Raw genomic sequence first — 20,585 nt, forward strand, 5'->3', positions numbered from 1 at the left:
AAGAGCTTGGAGTTAAAAATAGGTGTGTGTGTTTGTGTGTGTTTGCACACGTTTGTGGTCTCCTTAAATGTCTCTTAATGGGAAGCTTAACTTCCAAAGACATGTGAAGGACATATTTGTAGATGTCCTGGGGGATGGACGAGCTTGTCTCTGTTTGGGTCACTGAGTCGCTCACTGTTGCTCTGGGGTGTGTGTGTGTGTGAGTGTCTGTCTGTCTTCCTTCAGCCTGCAGTTTATCTCCTCCCCTACGAAACTATAAGAGGGTGCGTTTGTTCGTCCTTCACCCGGATGTGTTGAAGTGTTTAGGGGCGTTTGTTTTTCAGAGGGGTGGAGTTTAACTGTCTCTCAGCAGTGAGAGTTCAAGAACCTAAAGGGTGCGTTTAAGACCTGGGGGCGATTGTTTCAGTCACCCTGTCCGTCTGTCTGGAAGTGTATTTGTTTTAGTCTGACCTTCAGGCAATAGTCTTCACATTCCTCAGAGGTCATCAATAACTTGATTGATTCTGTCTTCGGGCCAATCACAAAGCAGCATGAAGGTGCCCGTTAGACCGCACCCTGTACAGGGTCTGATGAGTGAGTCCAAATATTGAATAAATGTTTTGGGGATTGATATTTTAAATTCTTGTTGATGGAGACACACTAACTTACATCTCTCTCAATCTGTTGTCAAGGAAACCAAAATGGTAGAGCGAGAGAGAGGGACCGCCCCCCCCCCTCTCTCTCTCTCTCTCTCTCGTTCTCTCTCTGGCGCCGCCCGCCCGTCTCTCACTTACCGGGCAGCCCTCTGGCCCAAACCGAGCGGACCTAACAACCTCCTCCTCCGTCCAGCAGCAGCCCGTCGGTGGGCTGTCCGTTTCCACGACCCGGTCCGGACGTTTCAGTGTGTGTTTGTGTGCGCGTGTGCGTGCGTGCTTCCTCTCCGTGCGTGGACCGGGCGCGCCGCGCTCTCTCCGCACCGACCTTCTCTTTAATGACCGGACTGGTGTTTTGCTGCGCGATGTACATGGACAGAAGCAGCCTGAGCAGAGGTGAGTCCCGCTGCATGGCGCGCGCGCGTACGAGCACACATCTGCACCGCTTACCGACCGACCTGCTGCACGAGCACGCGCCCACACAAGCGCGCACCGAGCTGCAGCCTCGTCGCACTGCTGCGTCTTCTTCTCATGTTTAATCTTAATTTTGGTGTAAAAATGTCTATATAAATATTTGTCCGGAGGGGGGGTACGTGCGCTGCCAAAGGCGCACGTACGCGCACACACTGACCGACATCTCGCTGCAGTGGATGTAGGCTCGTACCCCAGTGTGTCTGCATGATGATGACGCGTCTGCCAGATGTTTCGCCTCGGATCTCATCACGATTACTAATGATCCGACTGATGTCAGCTGATCAGCGTGTTCGATATCACATAGCAGACCGACAACCAGGCCGAGTGTATGCGCATGTGTGATTTTATTGATCAGGTCTTAATCCATTGATCTGAAACATGGCGGCTGATGGTGACGGGGTCAGTTATTAGTCTGGGTTTGATTCTGCAGACAGACACACACACACACTCCTGCAGATCCAGGAGATCTGGGGATCTGAGGGTTCTGAACTCATCTGGACGCCCGGTCTCAAATTTAGATCTGACAGATCAATTCAAACATCCCCTGAAGAGACATCATCAGAATCATCAGAACCGTAATTCCAGTGGTTGGGAACAACGGAACCGTGGAGAACCCTTTAGAATGATCTCACATTTTAGACCTAAGCTTTATTTACCGATCAGAACCACACCTCTAGATCATATAACATATAATTAGAACCACTTAAAATAACCCTTGTCCCTCCTAAGTAGGCACTGAAACCTTCTTTTTGCAACTATCACCTCAAGCTCCACTAATTACTAGGACCACCTTAAGGACAGGTACAGCCTGATCAGTGATTACTTGGACCACCATAAGGACAGGAAGAACCTCATCAGTGATTACTAGGACCACCTTATGCACAGGTAGAGCCTGATCAGTGATTACTAGGACCACCTTATGCACAGGTAGAGCCTGATCAGTGATTACTTGGACCACCATAAGGACAGAAAGAACCTCATCAGTGATTACTAGGACCACCTTATGCACAGGTAGAGCCTGATCAGTGATTACTAGGACCACCTTATGCACAGGTAGAGCCTGATCAGTGATTACTAGGACCACCTTATGCACAGGTAGAGCCTGATCAGTGATTACTAGGACCACCTTATGCACAGGTAGAGCCTGATCAGTGATTACTTGGACCACCATAAGGACATGTAGAAAACCACCTTGTAGAACACGTGTGTAGAACCTCATCACTAGAGACTCCCCCAAGACATGTAGTAGATGGAAGGAGGGATGTATACTTAATCATTCCCATGGGGGAATTTGTGTATAGCAGCAGTAACACATACAGCAAGTATTCTGTGTGCAGAACAAAAACAATAGAAAATAATTGCACAAAATACAAGGATATGCAGTGTATGTTAGTACATGTAGTATATTTAGTGAAATAGATATATGATGAGTGGAATTGTTTAAGATCATATTAAATTAAAACAGTGCAATTCTTATTAGTAATGGTTTATGATTTAACCAGAGGTTGTTTGCAGTCTTACTGCAGTATCTGGATCGCTGGCGGTCCGGCTGATGGCGGGATGTACGCACTCCGGTGGCGGACCGCTCTGGACGGGCAGCCGGACAACTGCGGCGGGTCGCGAGTTCGACATATGTAACCTAGACAAATAACATGGACAGTTCAATATAATTACATCTATGGTTTAAATACACGTATTCTGCCACATGCTGGTGGAGATGCGAACTCTGCGATCTCCTTAAACTGTCTCTGCTCTGCTCACTGAAGCAACACAATACGTGGACAAGAGCAGCGAGTGTAGTCAACTGCTGCTGCTAACACATCCCGTCAGACCAGGCTTATTTATTTATATCCGTCAATGAACTTTTCTCCTCTTGTTACCCTGGTAACCGCTGTCATTACAGACGGTTGCGTTGATTCTGTGAAAATCTACGTACTTCCGGTTTAGCGGCTTTGTATTTTCATTTTATGGGAAAAACCGGAAAAGAATTAACGAAGTAAAAAGTTGTTGGTATGGTTTTATTTGTAGTATTATGGTGATGCGTGCGATATACCGGCAGGCCAGCTCTAATAGTAAACAGAATTGATCATGCGGGCCAAAGATAATTCATTCACGGGCCGGAAGTGGCCCGCGGGCCTTGAGTTTGACATGTCTTTGATGTGTCTTAAAGGAACAATTCAACATTTTCTTTTAACCCTCTTGTTCAGATCATCTCTGATCTGTATAGACACCGATCCACGATGTTGCTAGCCTAACATAATACTTAAGCAGTGGTCAACTGTAAGCCTGGCCTTGCTGGAGGAAGGATTCTGGGTAATGTAGTGTGGTCGGGATCAGTAATAGAAGAATGTAACTGAATGACTGTTGGTCTTAACTGAAGAAACTGCTGCTATAAATAGAACACACACACACACACACACACATTACCCTGTTGATGTTTTCCCATGACCTCTCCCATCATATTCACATCTTTATTTAGTCATAAGTAAACATTCCAGTGTTTCTCCTACCACTATAAGGGGGCGCCCTGCATTCAAATGTTGGGTCATTGATAGTTGAAACACACTGACTAGAGTAGAAGAAGTGGACCACGTCCTTTGTTATTCGTTTGTGGACATTTTGAACCAAAAAGGAACCAGTGAACAGGATGTGGCGATACTAGGATTGAGGATGCCGTATACATCTCAGAGTGTAACCCCGCCCTAAAGCATCTCCCTCTTTATGGTCTGTTTGACTCTAAATTGACCATCATTCACTAAATGAACATCATGCTGCATTGAAGAAGACTTGAAACTAGAGACTGAGACCATAAACTCATGTTTACAATGTTTCCTGAGGGAATAAATCAAGAGAGAAGTCGAGTCATTTCCTCAAAGATTCCAGAGGAGTCGCCCCCTGCTGTTCACTACACAGAATGCAGCTTTAACTCATGACGCCTTGGCTTTACTTCAAAGAGCTGATTACTGATTGAAACTCTCCTGCTTCCTCTGAGGTCACATGCGTTGATGCTGCGATCAGAGGGCATTCTTTCACTCAGAGTCACAGAGATCCATCGTGATTAGATCCTGTCATTGTTGCTACTCGGCCTGTCGTGATCATCAATATATTGACTTTTTTTTGGTGCTGCGACAAATATATTATATTCATTCCACATATAAATGAAAGTCACCAACATTGTAGTCGATCATGGTCTAATTTATGAACCGCGTGGTCTTTGCAGAGTCACTTTTCCACAGCTCTGCTGTCTTCACGAATCCAACCAGCTTGTCATACAATTTTAAATGTTGGTGTCTTATTCAGACATATTCAGTGTGTTCAGTTTGCAAATTATATCTGCCAGATCTCTACTCAATCAGAAAGGAACTTCACAAGGTAATACTTCACTGTAAAGCAGAAGTTACATTACATGTCATTTAGCTGACACTTTTATCCAAAGCGACTTGCAATAAGTGCATTTCCACATAGAGATACAAACTCAGAAGAACAAGTAACAAGAAAGTAAAATTTTCATCAAATATGCAGTTTCAAAACATGTTATAGAAAAGTGCCATTATAAGTACAATTTAAGTGCTACCATTTGTTAGTGCTACGGTTTGTTCTCTCAGAGAAGGAGGAACAAACAGCTTGATGCAGAGCGGAGTGTGTGGGTTGGGATGTAGGGTTTCACCATGTCCTGGATGTAGACTGGACCCGATCCATTCACAGCATGGTACGTGAGTACCAATATTTTGAACTGGATGCGGGCAGCCACTGGTAACCAGTGAAGAGAACAGAGAAAGAGTTGTGTCCCATTCTTTGCCTTGGCTGAATGGAGGTGATCCTACATATTTTAGTGACCTTTTGATTGTAACATGGCAGCAAAGCCAGTAACTTACCCCTGAACACACCCTATTTTTTTAATTATATTTGAAGACTAGGGGCGCTGCAGTTCTTTGAGATCAAATCAAATTTGGGCACTGTGATCTTAAGACCTGTCACGGTTTGGCTTCGCTTCCTGTTTTAGTTTGAAGTTTCATGTCTCTTGTGGTCCTGGGTTAACTTCACTTCCTGCCTTGTCTTGTGATTGCGTGATTGTCTCCACCTGTGTCCAATCACCTGCACCTCCCTTGTGTATTTAAGCCCTGTGTGCCTGTTGTCCCCTGTCGCGTCATTGTCTATACGTCAGTCGTCGTTGGAGCACGTCTTGTCTTGGTTGTGAAATAAAGAGCACTTGGATTAGAAACTCTGCGCCTGAGTCCTCACTACATCCTGCCTCAGCTGCGAACGTGACAGAATGACGCGACCCCAGGAGGACTCAGCAGAGTTTTGGAGCGTTCGGGGCCCCGACTATTTGGACGAGGGAAGTCCTTTTTGGCGGCGCGAGACAGACCTTGTTCTCGGGCCCAGAGGCTTCCGAGAGATGTGCCTCGAGATTCGAGACCTCCTCAACCCGAGGAAAGGGAGCCCGGGGGGGGAGGAGACCTCGAACCCCCCAGTCCCGGCTCCTGTCCCGGCCCCCAGAGTCTCGCCTCCACCCGTTCCGGAACCCAGAGCCTCGCCTCCGCCTGTCCCGGCCCCCAGAGTCTCGTCTCCGCCCGTCCCGGCCCCCAGACGCCCGTCAGCGCCCGTGCCGGCCCCGAGACGCCCGTCAGCGCCCGTTCCTGCGCCGAGACGCCCGTCAGCGCCCGTTCCTGCGCCGAGACGCCCGTCAGCGCCCGAGACGCCCGTCAGCGCCCGTTCCTGCGCCGAGACGCCCGTCAGCGCCCGTTCCTGCGCCGAGACGCCCGTCAGCGCCCGTTCCTGCGCCGAGACGCCCGTCAGCGCCCGTTCCTGCGCCGAGACGCCCGTCAGCGCCCGTTCCTGCGCCGAGACGCCCGTCAGCGCCCGTTCCTGCGCCGAGAACCCCGTCAGCGCCCGTTCCTGCGCCGAGAACCCCGTCAGCGCCCGTCCCTGCCCCGAGAACCCCGTCAGCGCCCGTTCCTGCCCCGAGAACCACGCCCCCGGTCCCGGCCCCGCGGCGCCTGACCATGACCCCCCCTTCCCACCCTCTGGGGACCGTCTGGAATCCGGTCCTTGGAGGGGGATTGGGGTCAGGGCTCAGCCCGGTGATCCTCGCCACGACGACGCCGCAGCCGCACAGCTCGGCGCCCCCCGCCACGACGACGCCGGAGCCGCACAGCTCGGCGCCCCCCGCCACGACGACGCCGGAGCCGCACAGCTCGGCGCCCCCCGCCACGACGACGCCGGAGCCGCACAGCTCGGTGCCCCCCGCCACGACGACGCCGGAGCCGCACAGCTCGGCGCCCCCCGCCACGACGACGCCGGAGCCGCACAGCTCGGCGCCCCCCGCCACGACGACGCCGGAGCCGCACCGCCCGGCGCCCCCCGCCACGACGACGCCGGAGCCGCACCGCCCGGCGCCCCCCGTCACGACGACGCCGGAGCCGCACCGCCCGGCGCCCCCCGCCACGACGACGCCGGAGCCGCACCGCCCGGCGCCCCCCGAGACCCTGAAGCCCGGTCGCCGTAGCGGCTGGCCCCCCGAGACCCTGAAGCCCGGTCGCCGTAGCGGCCGGCCCCCCGAGACCCTGAAGCCCGGTCGCCGTAGCGGCCGGCCCCCCGAGACCCTGAAGCCCGGTCGCCGTAGCGGCCGGCCCCCCGAGACCCTGAAGCCCGGTCGCCGTAGCGGCCGCCCCCCCGAGACCCTGAAGTCTGGGCGCCGTGGCATCCCGGCCGGAGGGACCCAACCCCGTGCCGCCGACCCTTGGGGTCCCCTGGGCGGCCGGGGGTTGTTGGGTTCCCCGCCCTACCTCCCTTGTCTGTTTTTCTAGGTTCCACCCTCCTTTAGGACCGTCTGGAATCCGGTCCTTAAGGGGGGGGTTCTGTCACGGTTTGGCTTCGCTTCCTGTTTTAGTTTGAAGTTTCATGTCTCTTGTGGTCCTGGGTTAACTTCACTTCCTGCCTTGTCTTGTGATTGCGTGATTGTCTCCACCTGTGTCCAATCACCTGCACCTCCCTTGTGTATTTAAGCCCTGTGTGCCTGTTGTCCCCTGTCGCGTCATTGTCTATACGTCAGTCGTCGTTGGAGCACGTCTTGTCTTGGTTGTGAAATAAAGAGCACTTGGATTAGAAACTCTGCGCCTGAGTCCTCACTACATCCTGCCTCAGCTGCGAACGTGACAAGACCTTTGGCTTTGAAAAATTGCATAAAGCTTGAAAAATATTGATTGAATGATTCACATTACTATGTGAACACAGAGCAAAAACACCATTCGCTATCACTATAACAAGTTTACCTCGGCCATACAGTATCTAATCTGCTGCATATTTCTCATATGTCATGAGCTCCTTACCTGGTAGACATCTATTTGATAACATTGAATCCTACTCATAGTGCCACCTAACGGCAACAGGAATTTAAACGTTTTTGACTTTGTACTCTGCTCCTCGCAGATTAATCAGATCCCTCTCAAATGTTGTCAGAAAAGAATTAAGACCTTAATAATGTTAAAGATAATGTTTGTAAAGCATCATTTACTGGCGTCACTCCACACAGTTAAGGACCAATGACTTGTGGACATGACTTGTCCGACAGCCCCAGGCATTCTGAGGCCGCCTTTGTAGCCTTCCGGCCAGTCCCCCGACATGTGCAGAGTATGACTTGGTCACTGCTGCTCGCAGCTTTAATTACAGTTTGATCAATACTGATGGACTGGTACTGTAGATTAGTACTGGTAGAGTAATACTCCTCTCTGTTGGATCAGTACTCTTACTAGCCGCAGTCCCACCTTCCCCCATCACCCTGTGTGACCCCCCCTTTGACCCTGTGGATTCCTTCCGTTTCCTGGGTTCCATCATCACCCAGGACCTCAAGTGGGAGCTGAACATCAGATCCATCACCAAGAAAGCTCAGCAGAGGTTGTTCTTCCTGAGGCAGCTGAAGAAATTCAACCTGCCAAAGACGATGATGTTGGACTTCTACACGGCCATCATCGAGTCCATCCTCTGCTCCTCCATCACCGTGTGGTACTCTGCAGCCACTGCCAAGGACAAGGGCAGGCTGCAGCGTGTCATCCACTCTGCAGAGAGGGTGATTGGCTGCAATCTGCCATCTCTTCAAGACTTGTTCACTTCCAGGACCTTGAACCGGGCCAGTAGGATTATAGCCGACCCCTCTCACCCCAGACATGAACTGTTTGTGCCCCTTCCATCCAGCAGGAGGCTGAGGTCCATCAGGACTAAGACCTCCCGCCACACTAACAGTTTCTTCCCGTCAGCAGTCAGGCTCATCAACAGAGCCCGGGGCCCCTACTGACTGACTCTGACATCCCACCGGTCATCCCTTAACACTCCACATGCACATACACATTAACGTGTCACTTTCTGTTCCCTGGTGCACTTTATTTTAACTTTTTTAATATTGTTCCTTTATTTTTAGCCATATATACTAACCCATAACTTTATATTTTATTGTATTTTATTCTTCTTGCATTATGTTATCTTGTTGTCCATTGTCTAACTGTCTGCTGTCATGCACCAACCGCCAAATCAAATTCCTTGTATGCCATGTTTTGGTAATAAATGTTTCCTGATCCTGATTCCTCCCTCCCTCCACAGGCCCCTCCTCCTCTTCCTCCTCCAATCCCAGTGTGCTGACTAAGAGTATATCTCCGGGGCCGTCCTGTTCTCAGTGTGGTCACCAGGAAGCGCTGGATGCCAATGCCTTATCATCAGGCCCTGCCTCTACCGAGGGAGGGGCGGAGTCAACAGACTTCTGCGGCTCTGCTAATAGGCCACAAATCAACGACTCTGGCCAGCTCGAGCTGCCGTCTACCACGATAACACCAACGAACAAGAGCCGACCGCTGGCGCCCGGACCCAAACCTCAGGGTGACAGACTTTTTAACATCAAATGTATTTAATGATTGATGATTCCTGTTTCCTGATCATGATTCCTGATGAGATCATATTGATCCCTGATGTTTCCCTCTGCAGTCCCCCCAAAGCCAAGCCACCTCAAGCAGCAGCCGGGGACATTGAGGCCACGCCTCCGGGGTCCGGACAAGCCCCTCCACCTTAATCCGTCCTGCAGAGCCCTTCCAGCCGACCACCGAGGGGACTGGACTTTGCCCACTCGCGCCGATGGCACCGCCACCCCCCCCTGCGTCCTGTCACTCATTGAGAAGTTTGAGCGGTGGGTAGTGATTGGTCTGATTATCATTAAAGACTTAAATGAGACATAACAGTGTGTGTGTGTGTGTGTGTGTATTTGCAGCGAGCAGATCATTGTGGTTCCAGACATCACCGGGGGGGCTCTGTGTCCCCGCCTCCTCGATCCACCCTCCACAGCCACCCCTCCCCCACCAGACGAGGAGCTGCCCTCTGAGCCTGAAGGTCACGATGACATAACATTGGGCTGTGAGGGGTACTGCGGCCTGCATGAAGACCATGACAATGATGATGACGATGTTGATGATGACGATGATGACGATGATGACGACCACGATGATGATGAACACGATGAGGATTACCACGATGACGACCTTGTGGTGGCATGTTGTGATGACCTTCAACAGAAGCGTCTCTCAATGGAGTCGGGTTATAGCGCCTCAGAAAAACACCTGGAGGAGGACGTGGTCGCCGTGGAGATGAGGGAGCAGCCGCCACCTCTTGACCAATCGGAGCTCCCCTCGGAGCATCTGTCCATACCCTCCTTACAGACAGAGGGCAAGCTGGCCAATCGTGACAGCGGCATCGACAGTATCAGCTCTCCGTCGCACAGCGAGGAGCTGTGCTTCGCCGGCGTGGATGACGGGGGCGTGGCCTATCCATGTAGCCCCGCCCTCCTGTCACGCCTCTCTAGCTTGTCCTCGTACGTGGTGGAGGGAGGGGGTGGGTCCATAACTAGGAGGCACTTCTCTGCAGAGGGCGACAGCGACCTGGAGGAGGAGGCGGAGCTAACGCTGGTGCTACCCCACCCCAGGACAGACAGACAAGACTCTGCTGAGGTAACAAATTGTACTTATAATGGCACTCAAAACATGTTTTGAAACTGCTTATTTGATAAAAATTTTACTTTCTTGTTACTTGTTCTTCTGAGTTTGTATCTCTAAGTTGGAAATGCACTTATTGTAAGTCGCTTTGGATAAAAGCCTAAGCTAAATGACATGTAATGTAATGTGAGACAGGAAGTGACAAATGAGGGTCTTACGTATCAGCTTCACCGACATTTTGACACACTGAGGACACATGTCCTCACGTCCTCATGTCCTCACGTCCTCAAGTCTTCAAGTTTTCATTTTGACATGTCCTCAAGTCCTCATCTCCTTGTCTCCTCATGTCATCATCTGCTTGTGTCCTTGTGTCCTCAAGTCCTCACCTCCTTATCTTATCATGTCCTCAGGTCACATGACACAACATCGAAACATCAACATGATGTCTTGGAGAAGGATGGTGGCCTTTAAGGGACAAATGTGAACTTTTAGAAAGACACAATGTAATTAGACTGTCTCTTTACCTGTTTCTCTCTCTCTATGTTTCTCTCTAACTCTCTGTGCCTTTGTTCCTGCCTCTCTTTACCTGTTTCTCTCACTTTGTCCAGCTGTCTGTCCAACAGAGGGTTTTCAACATCGCTAACGAGCTGCTGCATACAGAGACCGCCTATGTGTCTAAGCTCCACCTCCTGGACCAGGTGAGTCACTGAGTATCTCCTGGTCTAACGTAGCATATAGGACTCACCTGGCTACCATGGTTACCTCTCCCTGTCCTCTTGTAGGTGTTCTGCGCTCGACTCCTGGAGGAGGCTCGGTCTCGCTCCTCCTTCCCCTGTGACGTTGTCCAGGGGATCTTCTCCAACATTTGCTCAATCTACTGCTTCCATCAGCAGTTCCTCCTGCCAGCCCTGCAGAAACGGATGGAGGAGTGGTGAGAGCACCTCACGCATCTCCGCTTGTCTCCTCTTTCTCCCCCTCCTTCTCATCTTCTCATCTCTTCTTCCTCCTCCTTTCTTCTTCCTCACCTCCTCAGGGACTCTAACCCCCGGGTCGGGGATATTCTGCAGAAGTTGGCTCCCTTCCTGAAAATGTATGGAGAATATGTAAAGAACTTTGACCGATCAATGGAGCTCTTGAACATCTGGACGGAGCGATCAACCCAGTTCAAGACCATCGTGCAGGAGACGCAGGTGAGTGAGAGGGTGAGAGGATGAAATGGTGAATGAGTGTGTGTGTGTACCTTGTATCACAATGTGTGTACCTTGTGTAGAGGGAGGAGCGCTGTAGGAACCTTACTCTGCAGCACCACATGTTAGAACCTGTTCAGAGGATTCCGCGATACGAGCTGCTGCTCAAAGATTATCTACACCGGCTGCCCAAGGATGCCCCGGACCACAGGGACGCCCAGAGTACGTAAAACAAACTCACCCATTACCGATGTCTGAAGACGTGTTTAAAAGGCTCTAAGAAACTCTTCTGATCGTGTGATCTTGTAATTTTGTGATGTGATAGTGTGATCTTCTTCTTTCTACAGAGTCTCTGGAGTTGATTGCGACAGCAGCAGAACACTCCAACGCTGCCATCAAAAAGATGGTGAGAGTCAACACTCTCTCTCCGGCTGTCTCTGTCTCTGTTACAACATATTTTTTCCTCTACCTGTCTCTTTGTCTCATCTTTTTCTCTCTCCACCTGTGTCTCTCTACACCTGTCTCTGTGTCTTTATCTCACTACATATTTTCGTCTCTACCTGTCTGTCTCCCAATCCTACTTTTTACCCTACCTGTCTCCCTGTCTCTGTCAGGACCGGATGAGGAAGTTGTTGAAAGTATACGAGTTGTTGGGCGGAGAAGAAGACATCGTAAACCCAACAAACGAGCTCATCAAAGAAGGACACATCCTAAAACTGTCTAACAAGAATGGGACCACCCAGGACCGATACCTCATTCTGGTATTCTGCTCTACTTCTATTCTACTGTACTCTATTTTTCTTTCCTGTTCTTTGCTCCACTATACTCTTTTTACTCTAATTCTACCCAACTCTACTTCTACTATACTTCTACTCTACTTATATTCAATGTTCTACTCTCCTATGCTAGCCAGCGGACTCGGCCGTATTGCGGCTGAGTGTCTCTAGCTTGGCTGTGTTCCGGCTCGATGCCGCCAGATGTGAGCCAGCTTTGGCCCATTTCATTCATGCCATATCTGGCCCAGATGTAGCTGTTACAGACATGCCCCTATTCTGGCTCAGACATGGCCACCGGGTTTACTGGCACTGAAACAGGTTCTTGCCCGTCTATGGCGGTAGAATCTGGGACATATCTGGCATTATACAAACGGGCCTATTCTTTTTGAGACATGGCTGCCGGGTTTATCGGCAATGAGCACTGAAACGGGATCTGGCCAATCTATGACTGCCAACCCTGGGCCATATCTGGCATTACAGTATCGGGCCTGTACTGGTTGGAACATGGCAGCCGGGTTTACTGGCAACCAGCACTGAAACAGGTTCTGGCCCGTCTATGGCTGCAGAGTCTGGGCCATATCTGGCAATATACAAACGGGCCTATTCTGGTTGAGACACGGTCGCTGGGTTTATCAGCAATGAGCACGGAAGCAGGATTTGCCCCTTTGATGACTGCAAAACCTGGGACATATCTGGCATTACAGAATCGGCCTATTCAGACTGAGACATGTTGAGAGAAAGAAAATTGGTTGTCTGTCGGGTTTCTAAGGGCACGAGTCCACCTGTTTACCCTGTCGGGATCTTTCCGTCTGGTTAGCAGACCTGTAAGGGTTGTCAGGCTATCAGGCTGGAAGCTCTCCAAACTACCAGCCTGATAGTCTGAGGACCCTGTGGCCCATCTCAATCTTGCCTTCCTGTCAACAAAACTGCAACGTATTGTCGCTGCACAACTCTAAGCCCACCTCATCTCCAAAGATCTGTTCCAGCCATTTCAATGAGGTTTATTTTATTACATCCTAAACAATAGTACAACTATTAGTGATGCACATCAATGTGCATCACTAATGCAGTTCTCTTCTGTAAGAAATAGTAACAAGAATAATAATGGTATTAGCAGCGGTAGGTGTCAGCAGGGCCAGGCACATCTACTCTTGTGTCATGAACTTGTACTGTGTTCTTCTACCACCTGTCTGTCTCTCTGCAGTTTAATGACAGGTTGCTGTACTGTGTCCCGAAGCTGCGTCTGATTGGTCAGAAGTACGGTGTGCGAGCTCGCATCGATGTGGACGGGATGGAGGTAAAGATTAGCCTCCTACCCTGCTGTGATAAAAACCTGTCTCACTTTTCACCTGTACTCTGTCTACCTGTCTTTCTCCCTTCCTCTCTCTGTCGATTATCATTTTAACTGGCTCCCTCTCTATTCGTCTCTCTTTGGCTCACACTGTCCACCTGTCTTTCTCTTTCTGTCCAGCTGAAGGAGACCAGCAGTGTTTCAACATCCAAGACATTCCTGGTGTCGGGAAAACAGAGATCCCTAGAGCTGCAGGCCAGGTAGAGACTGTTGGAGAAACAGACCGTTAGACAGACAGTGAGACAGACAGAGAGGCAGATAGACAGACTGTCAGAGAGACTGTTGAAGCGACAGACATCAACACAGTCAAAGGGACTGAAGCCAGAGAGGCAGACCGACAGAGAAACCGACAGACAGACGGACACACAGAGTGTCATTTGGTCTCTTCTTTCTTTCTCTCTGCAGGACGGAGGAGGAGAAGAAAGACTGGATTCAGGTAAACACTCTCATGGTTGCAGTGGTGCCACAATGTACTGTCATCATTGGGACATCACTGTTAGAAACACCATGTTGATGTCTTCAGGCCATCCAGGCAACCATCCAAAGACACGAGCAGACAATGGAGACTTTCAGACATCTCACCTGCTCCCTGAGGGATGAGGAATCCACACCGCCTCACTCCCCGGTAAAAACTTATCACAGATTACAGGACGCTCCCCCAACTGGTCACTCACCTTCTGTCCTTCAATCCTGATGTTCCGATGTCCTTTACTCCTGTCACGATGACCTTATATCTTTGTTTTCTTTCCATACACCCATCTGCCCTCCCGTTCGTACATCCTTCTGTCCTGATGTCCTTCTGTCCTTACATCTTTCTGTCCTTCTTTTCTTCTGTCCCTACATGCTTCTCTCCTTACGTCCTTTGGTTGTGATGTGCTTACCCCCTTTTGTCCTTACATCTTTCCCTCCTTCGGTTATTCTGTCCTTACATCTTTCTGTGCTTATATTCTTCTGTCCTGAAATGCTTCTGTCCCTACAACATTCTCTCAGAGCTGTGTGGAACTTGGTAAACGAGCGCCGACTCCGATCAGAGAGAAAGAGGTGACTCTGTGTATGAAATGTCAGGAGCCCTTCAACTCCATCACCAAGAGACGGCACCACTGTAAAGCCTGTGGACATGTGAGTTACTCAATAACGTATTCTACTCTATACTGTACTTCATCTCAGAAGTATAAATTGTACAGGTACATCTGTATACAAGTACTTATTCCATTCTCTTCCTGCCCAGGTGGTTTGTGGGAAATGTTCTGAGTTTCGGGCCCGCCTGTCATACGACAACAACCGAACCCATCGGGTGTGTGCAGACTGCTACGTCATGCTGGTGGGGATGTCTGCGTCGCCCGCCTCTCTGAGCAGCACCTCCCACAGGAGACGCTCCATCTTGGAGGTGAGTGTGACCTCACCATGATATTGCTGTGACATCACCAGGCTGCAGATGTTAACCCTCTCCTGTTCTCTATGTCTTTGGTTGCCGTAGAAACAGGCCTCCCTGGCGGCAGAGCACAGCGTGATCTGCTCTTTTCTCCACCACATGGAAAAAGGAGGCGGGAGGAGCTGGCAGAAGGCCTGGTTCGTCATCCCGGAGAACGAGCCCCTTGTCCTCTACATCTACGGCGCTCCTCAGGTATGTACGTCCAAGAGGTGTTTGAGGAGGATATTTGAAGAGTTTGTGTAAGGTGGGAAGAGGAGGTTGTAAAAGGTTTGAGGAAATCTTGAGGAGGTCTTGAGGAGGTTTGAAGTTGTTTGAGAAGGACTTGGGGAGGTTTTACAAAGACTAGAGCAGGACTTTTGAGGTTTGAGGAAGACTCAAGGAGGTTTAACGAGGACTCGTTGAGGTTTGACGTCGACTTGAGGATGTTTGTCAAGGAGGTTTGACGACGTTTGAAAAGGACTGTAAGGAGATTTGAGGAGGACTTGAGATGGTTTGAGAAGGAAATTGAGGAGATTGAGTTCGACGAGATTGACTTGAGAAGTTTGAGGAGGTTGCTGTTAACCATAATGCACAATGAGAACGCCATTGATCTTCCCTTCACCAGGATGTCAAGGCCAAACGCAGCATTCCTCTGATTGGCTTTGATGTCTCGCTCCCTGAGTCATTTGACCGGCTGGAGCGACGCCACGCCTTCAAGATCTCCCAGAGTCACCTGACCCTGTACTTCAGCGCAGAGGGGGAGGAGCTACAGCGCAGATGGATTGACGTCCTGCTGAGGGCTGGACGAGGGGAAGAGCCTCACGTCCACCGGCCAATTGTGGAGAGTGTGGAAGAGGAGGTGGAGGAGCTGGCACCGGAGATAGAGAACACGTGATCCTGTGGGTCGAAGAAGGATGGCGACGATAAAGACGCGTCTCTGCTGGCAACACACTACATAATCCATCCTCGCTGTAAGACTCCAGATTGCATCTGTTTTATCTTCACCTTGTTTTCGTGACGGAGTGAGGTGGGCGGAGGTTCTTCATCTCACAGGATTATTATTGTGTTTTTTTCTCCTGAGTTTGGTTTTAAACACTCAACTAGTCTCAGCTACTGTTGCTATAGAGATACACAAAGCTCTTATGCAGAATTAATCTGTCTCTCTGATTGGACAGTTAATATCAATGATGTGATGTGACTAGGACCAGGTTTAGGACCAATGAAGTTCTGGTCACATGACAGACTTGTGATGACGTTGACAACACAATAAAAACTAAAAACTAAAGTATGCGATGGACACGTGTTGAACTTCTGTTGAACCAACACGTGTTGGACACAAGTTCAAGTTTAAATACACTTCTGCATTTTCAATGTTTCACTTTTCCCCTGAAGAAGACACTTTTTAAACTTTGACCTCTAAAGCTGCCGATCAGGGTAACTTGTATGAACTGCAGTTCCCAACAGCTTCTGCTCCATTGGAGAAGTCTGTAATTGTAAAGTAGTTTTTTAGTAGCATTTTAGTTTATTTACTTACTTTTCATATATTTATTTATTTTATTGTCCGTTTTTAGTTTTATTAATCTCAAAAGAATTAATGAAGTTTGTGAAGTTTTTTAATCCTCTTGTCGCCAAAAAAAGTCCAAATAATATTTTGAACCTTGAAGCTTATTTCATCTGAACTTTAGAATTTTGTTTTCCTTCATTATTATTTATGCTGTGTCATGTGCCAAAGCACATTTTCAAAGATATACAGAATTCCGTATTCAGAGCGAAGTTTTTGGCTTCATGTTTCAATATTTATTGTTTTTTGGGGTCTGGATACCAGTTTATTATTTATTTTGGTTATGAACATTTTACAAACGTGTGTTTGAGGTTAAAAAAGTCACAAATAAACAGATCGTGAAGACGATGGTGGTGATGATGATGATAATGAGGGTGATGTGGATGACGATGGGGATGATTATGATGGTGGTGTTGAAGATGACGACACTGACTACGTTTACATGTACTAAATATTCTGTCCTTTTCTCTTTTTCAAATGACTGATGATGTTGTTTGAATTACTTCCTCCTTTCTGTTTGTCCATATTTCTTTTTGGACCGAGGACATTCTCCCAAACTTGGAATAGTGTCTCAGATCTGATGTAATGTTTACATGAGATCAAATATGAATGTTCATATAAACGTGGCCAATGACATTTGATATTTGATGTTTGAACTTCATAATGACCCTTCTGCAGGACTCTGAGGATGAAGACGAAGATGAGTTTACTTCTGGACTTGGATGCGAGAGTTTTTAAGGTGATTGTCTAATCCAGCGATTAGATGGCGCAGATTCAACAAGAACTCTAAAGACTATGAAGTCCCTCTGGGCATCCAGTGTTCCTCCCTCCATCTCTGTAAAGATCTTCTTGACAAAGTGTTTTGATAGTGAAAAGAGTATTAATATTATTGTTATTCCGATGAACTGTTTCCAGGTTGCGTTCCATGTTTTACCTGATTCCAGTTGATGCGAGAAGAAAAAATAAGAGTAAAGATTTTGTAAATATAATTTATTCTTTCATGACCTCCACGGTCATGTAACTCGTTAAAGGTCGAAGATTAACGCTCTTCAGCCCCCCATCCAGCCACCAACAGCCAGAGCCAAACAGACTGTTTTTGTTATTGTGTCTCACAGCTGCGATTAACGGCTGACAGGGTGAAGGTTTAAGGTCCAGATGTTTCACATATATATCTTAGTTCCCCCCTCTGTCTCCAGTGTCTGTGCTAAGCTAGGCTGTCCGTATACCGCTCTTTCTCGGGTGCCTTGGTGCTATGCTAAGCTTCCAGTTTTCCCCCTGCTGCCAGTCTTTGTGTGAAGCAAAGCTACCATTTTCTCCCTGGCATTTAGCTTTGGTACTATGCTAAAATAGTATTTTCACTTAGCTAGGCCAGAAATTTCCCCCTGCTTCTAGGCTAAGCTAGGCTTACCGCCCGGGCCTGTCGTTAACATGGTGCTCAGTCTGATCATGGCTCTGGTTGTCACAGAGTAGAGATGCTCCTTCAGTGTGTACGGCCATATGGTATCCATCATCACCACTGGCCTCCATGTGGTGGAAAACTTTTAAAATTTCAATCTCAGCGAATTGTGTTGAGCAGTCGGCTTCTTACCAGTCTGGACTGGTTCTTACTCGTTAAGACATGTATATGTGGGTGTGTGTGTGTGTGTGATACAGTTGATTGTGTCGTATCAGTGCGGTGTGCACTTTCTCTTCATGTGCCAAAGCACATTTTCAAAGATATACAGTATTCAGAGTGAAGTTGTTGGCTAATATATCAGATTATTTTTCAGTATTTCTTGTTGTTTTGGGCTGGATACAAGTTTATAGCCAGTTAGCATCTCTTTCACCAGTTTAAGCCGGTTATACCCAGAGATGAACAAGAAGTTATTACAGACATGAGATTATTGAAGAGAATACACTCCCCACGTTTAAACAGGTGTGAGCTCACGCTAATGAAAGCTAGCACTGGCTCAGAGGTTAGCTTTAGCTGTGGCTAACCAGAGGAAGATAAGCTTTAGCTTAGATGCTAAGTTTAGCTTGAAAACTAGCTCTAGCTCAGGGACTAGCTCTAGATCATAGGCAAGCTTAGATCGGAAGGGTGCACCAGCTTTAAAGCTAGCTATAGGCTAGTTCTTCGGGTGACTTAACCACACTTAATAATTAATATGATGGAATTTGAAGAGGCCGTTTATACTTCATCACAAAAGTTCAGACACATAATTTGAGGCTTGCTGTGTAGAGAGAGCCATCCAAACAAAGATAATGTTAGCTCCAGGTAGACCAGTGAATCCCTGTTGTTCTTCATGGTGGATCTGCTCATCATCTGGCTAATGACTTCCCTTTGAGTCATTGTGAGGATAAATTAAGAGTTAGCACCAAGAACCTTCCCTGTAGAAAAAGATGCTGAGATCTAGCGGCTACAGAGCTAACAAGTTAGGAGCATTATAACAAGAGTAATTCACCTCACATTTGAGTCAAACTTCACCAAAGTGACTGAAGATCTGCGCAACGTCTTCCTGAGAGAATCTGCTGACGGTAGCGATGAAATGAATGAACTTTAAATGTGGCCTCGCTATGATCTGTTTTCTACTCTGAAGCCAGTGAGCATTTAAACTTTTTATAGTCCTGTGCTTTTTTATTACTTGCTGTTGAGGTTTAAAGACTCTAGTTCGTCTCTAGATATAACCTGTGCCAGTGAACGCCGGTGTTAACCAGTAAAATCAGGTTCTAGCTGGTTTATTTACAACCAGTTCTAACCGAGCAGTGCTCATTGTCACTGGTCCTAACTGGTTTGGCTGTCCCTGTGTATTTTGCCTTACACTTTTATTGAACCTTTTTTGTGCTAAATCAGATGACTCAGTCTCTGTCGGTGGTTTTGTATTTATTTGTCTTTTTTAATCCAAAGTGTTATTATTATGTCAGGATTTTTTTACTTCCGGTCCTGATCACAGTGGTTTCTGATTATCTGACGGTCACACGAGAACCTGCACGTGGAACAATGCATATAATGTTGACGTTAGTAAATGCCCCCAAACAAAATAAAAGTGTGCCCGCTAGTGATAATTGGAGCTAACCAGAGATAGCCGTCTCTAAGATTCAAACCCGTTTCCACACTTTGTGTGCTGAATTAAATCCAAAGCAGCAGACATGGAGATTTATGTTTTACATCATTGATCATGCATGTTTCAGATGTCTGTGACCTCATCACACACTGGTGATGAGGTGATTCTGAACAAAAAACAAAACCTTTATCAGCCAGTCAATCAGGGGGGGAATGGGCTGTTATGTCATCTAGTTGAATGACTCTCCGGGTGTAACAGCAGCACGGTTGTGTGTTCTTCCTGTCATAGATTCTGTACATTGTTATTATTTATTATTGAATGTTGATTGATTGATTGACTGCAGGTTGTTGGTTAGTGGCCGGCCACTTTCCCATCATGCCCGTCTGTTTCCCACCATGACCTTCTGTAGGAAAATACTATAAAACATGTTTATGAGGTCATGAATGAAATAAAAACGTAAAAACTGAATACTTGCAGTTCTTTCACTACTATTACTTCGAAAGCTACTACTACACGACAAACAACATTACTACCACTGCGACTACTATTAATTACGACTACTTCCATAATTATTACCAAATCTACATACTGTACCTCTGTGTCTCATTCATCTCAAAGAGAAAAGTGTGTCCAAACTTTTTATATACATATATATATATATCAGATATAACCACCATCAGATAGAGCCACCATCAGGTAGAGCCACCATCAGATAGAACCACCATCAGGTCCCAGTTAGCCAGCGGACTCGGCCGTATTGCAGCTGAGTGTCGGATAGCTTGGCTGTGTTCCGGCTCGATGCGCTCAGATGTGAGCCAGCTTTGGCCCATTTCATTCATGCCATATCTGCCTGAATCAAAGGTTGCTGGGGAGATGCTGGCTGGTTATTTCTGATTATGGTGCAGTTACGGCAGTGTCGTATAGCGGATTCAGGCCAATGTATTCGGCCTGATTCTGGGGCGTCATTCATCCCGAGTCTCAGACGAGTCAGCAAACTGACTCGGCCCGACGTGTTTTTTCCGGCATGCCGAGCTCAAGCGGGATCTGGGCCAGGTAATTTTGGCTACCTGGGGTAGAGCCACCATCACACCATCAGATACACCATCAAAGCAGTTAATGGGGATGCTTAAATGAATATGTTTAGGGGGCGCTATTGAGCTAAAATGCCACTTGGAAACAG

General features: G+C 48.1%; 1 protein-coding gene across 2 annotated transcripts; it reads left to right on the forward strand.

Annotated features, from left to right (window-relative positions):
- Window positions 1–19,873, forward strand: fgd1 (FYVE, RhoGEF and PH domain containing 1). 2 transcript variants are annotated; one of them, XM_037479028.2, is made up of 18 exons: window positions 1–1,028; window positions 8,703–8,975; window positions 9,081–9,279; window positions 9,361–10,093; window positions 10,687–10,776; window positions 10,861–11,009; window positions 11,112–11,268; window positions 11,349–11,487; window positions 11,613–11,671; window positions 11,880–12,026; window positions 13,246–13,338; window positions 13,513–13,592; window positions 13,798–13,828; window positions 13,916–14,017; window positions 14,383–14,511; window positions 14,621–14,779; window positions 14,876–15,016; window positions 15,429–19,873. In XM_037479028.2, exons 1-18 carry the CDS (start codon window positions 971–973, stop codon window positions 15,696–15,698), a joined length of 3,009 nt encoding a protein of 1,002 aa, XP_037334925.2. In that variant the 5' UTR covers window positions 1–970; the 3' UTR covers window positions 15,699–19,873. The 2 variants fall into 2 exon arrangements, with proteins under 2 accessions (XP_037334925.2, XP_037334923.2); XM_037479026.2 differs by having other exon boundaries at window positions 2–1,028; window positions 14,870–15,016.
- Window positions 19,874–20,585: the final 712 nt, after the last annotated feature.

Source organism: Pungitius pungitius, chromosome 1 (assembly GCF_949316345.1).
Source record: "Pungitius pungitius chromosome 1, fPunPun2.1, whole genome shotgun sequence".
In the NCBI taxonomy this organism is placed as follows: domain Eukaryota; kingdom Metazoa; phylum Chordata; class Actinopteri; order Perciformes; family Gasterosteidae; genus Pungitius; species Pungitius pungitius.

Excerpts from the sequence above, each read along its gene's own strand:
- fgd1 (XM_037479026.2), top strand. The coding sequence starts at position 971 with ATGACCGGACTGGTGTTTTGCTGCGCGATGTACATGGACAGAAGCAGC. Across the intron at positions 11,269-11,348 it reads CCATCGTGCAGGAGACGCAG|AGGGAGGAGCGCTGTAGGAA; the intron begins GTGAGTGAGAGG and ends TACCTTGTGTAG. Across the intron at positions 13,829-13,915 it reads AGAAGAAAGACTGGATTCAG|GCCATCCAGGCAACCATCCA; the intron begins GTAAACACTCTC and ends TGATGTCTTCAG.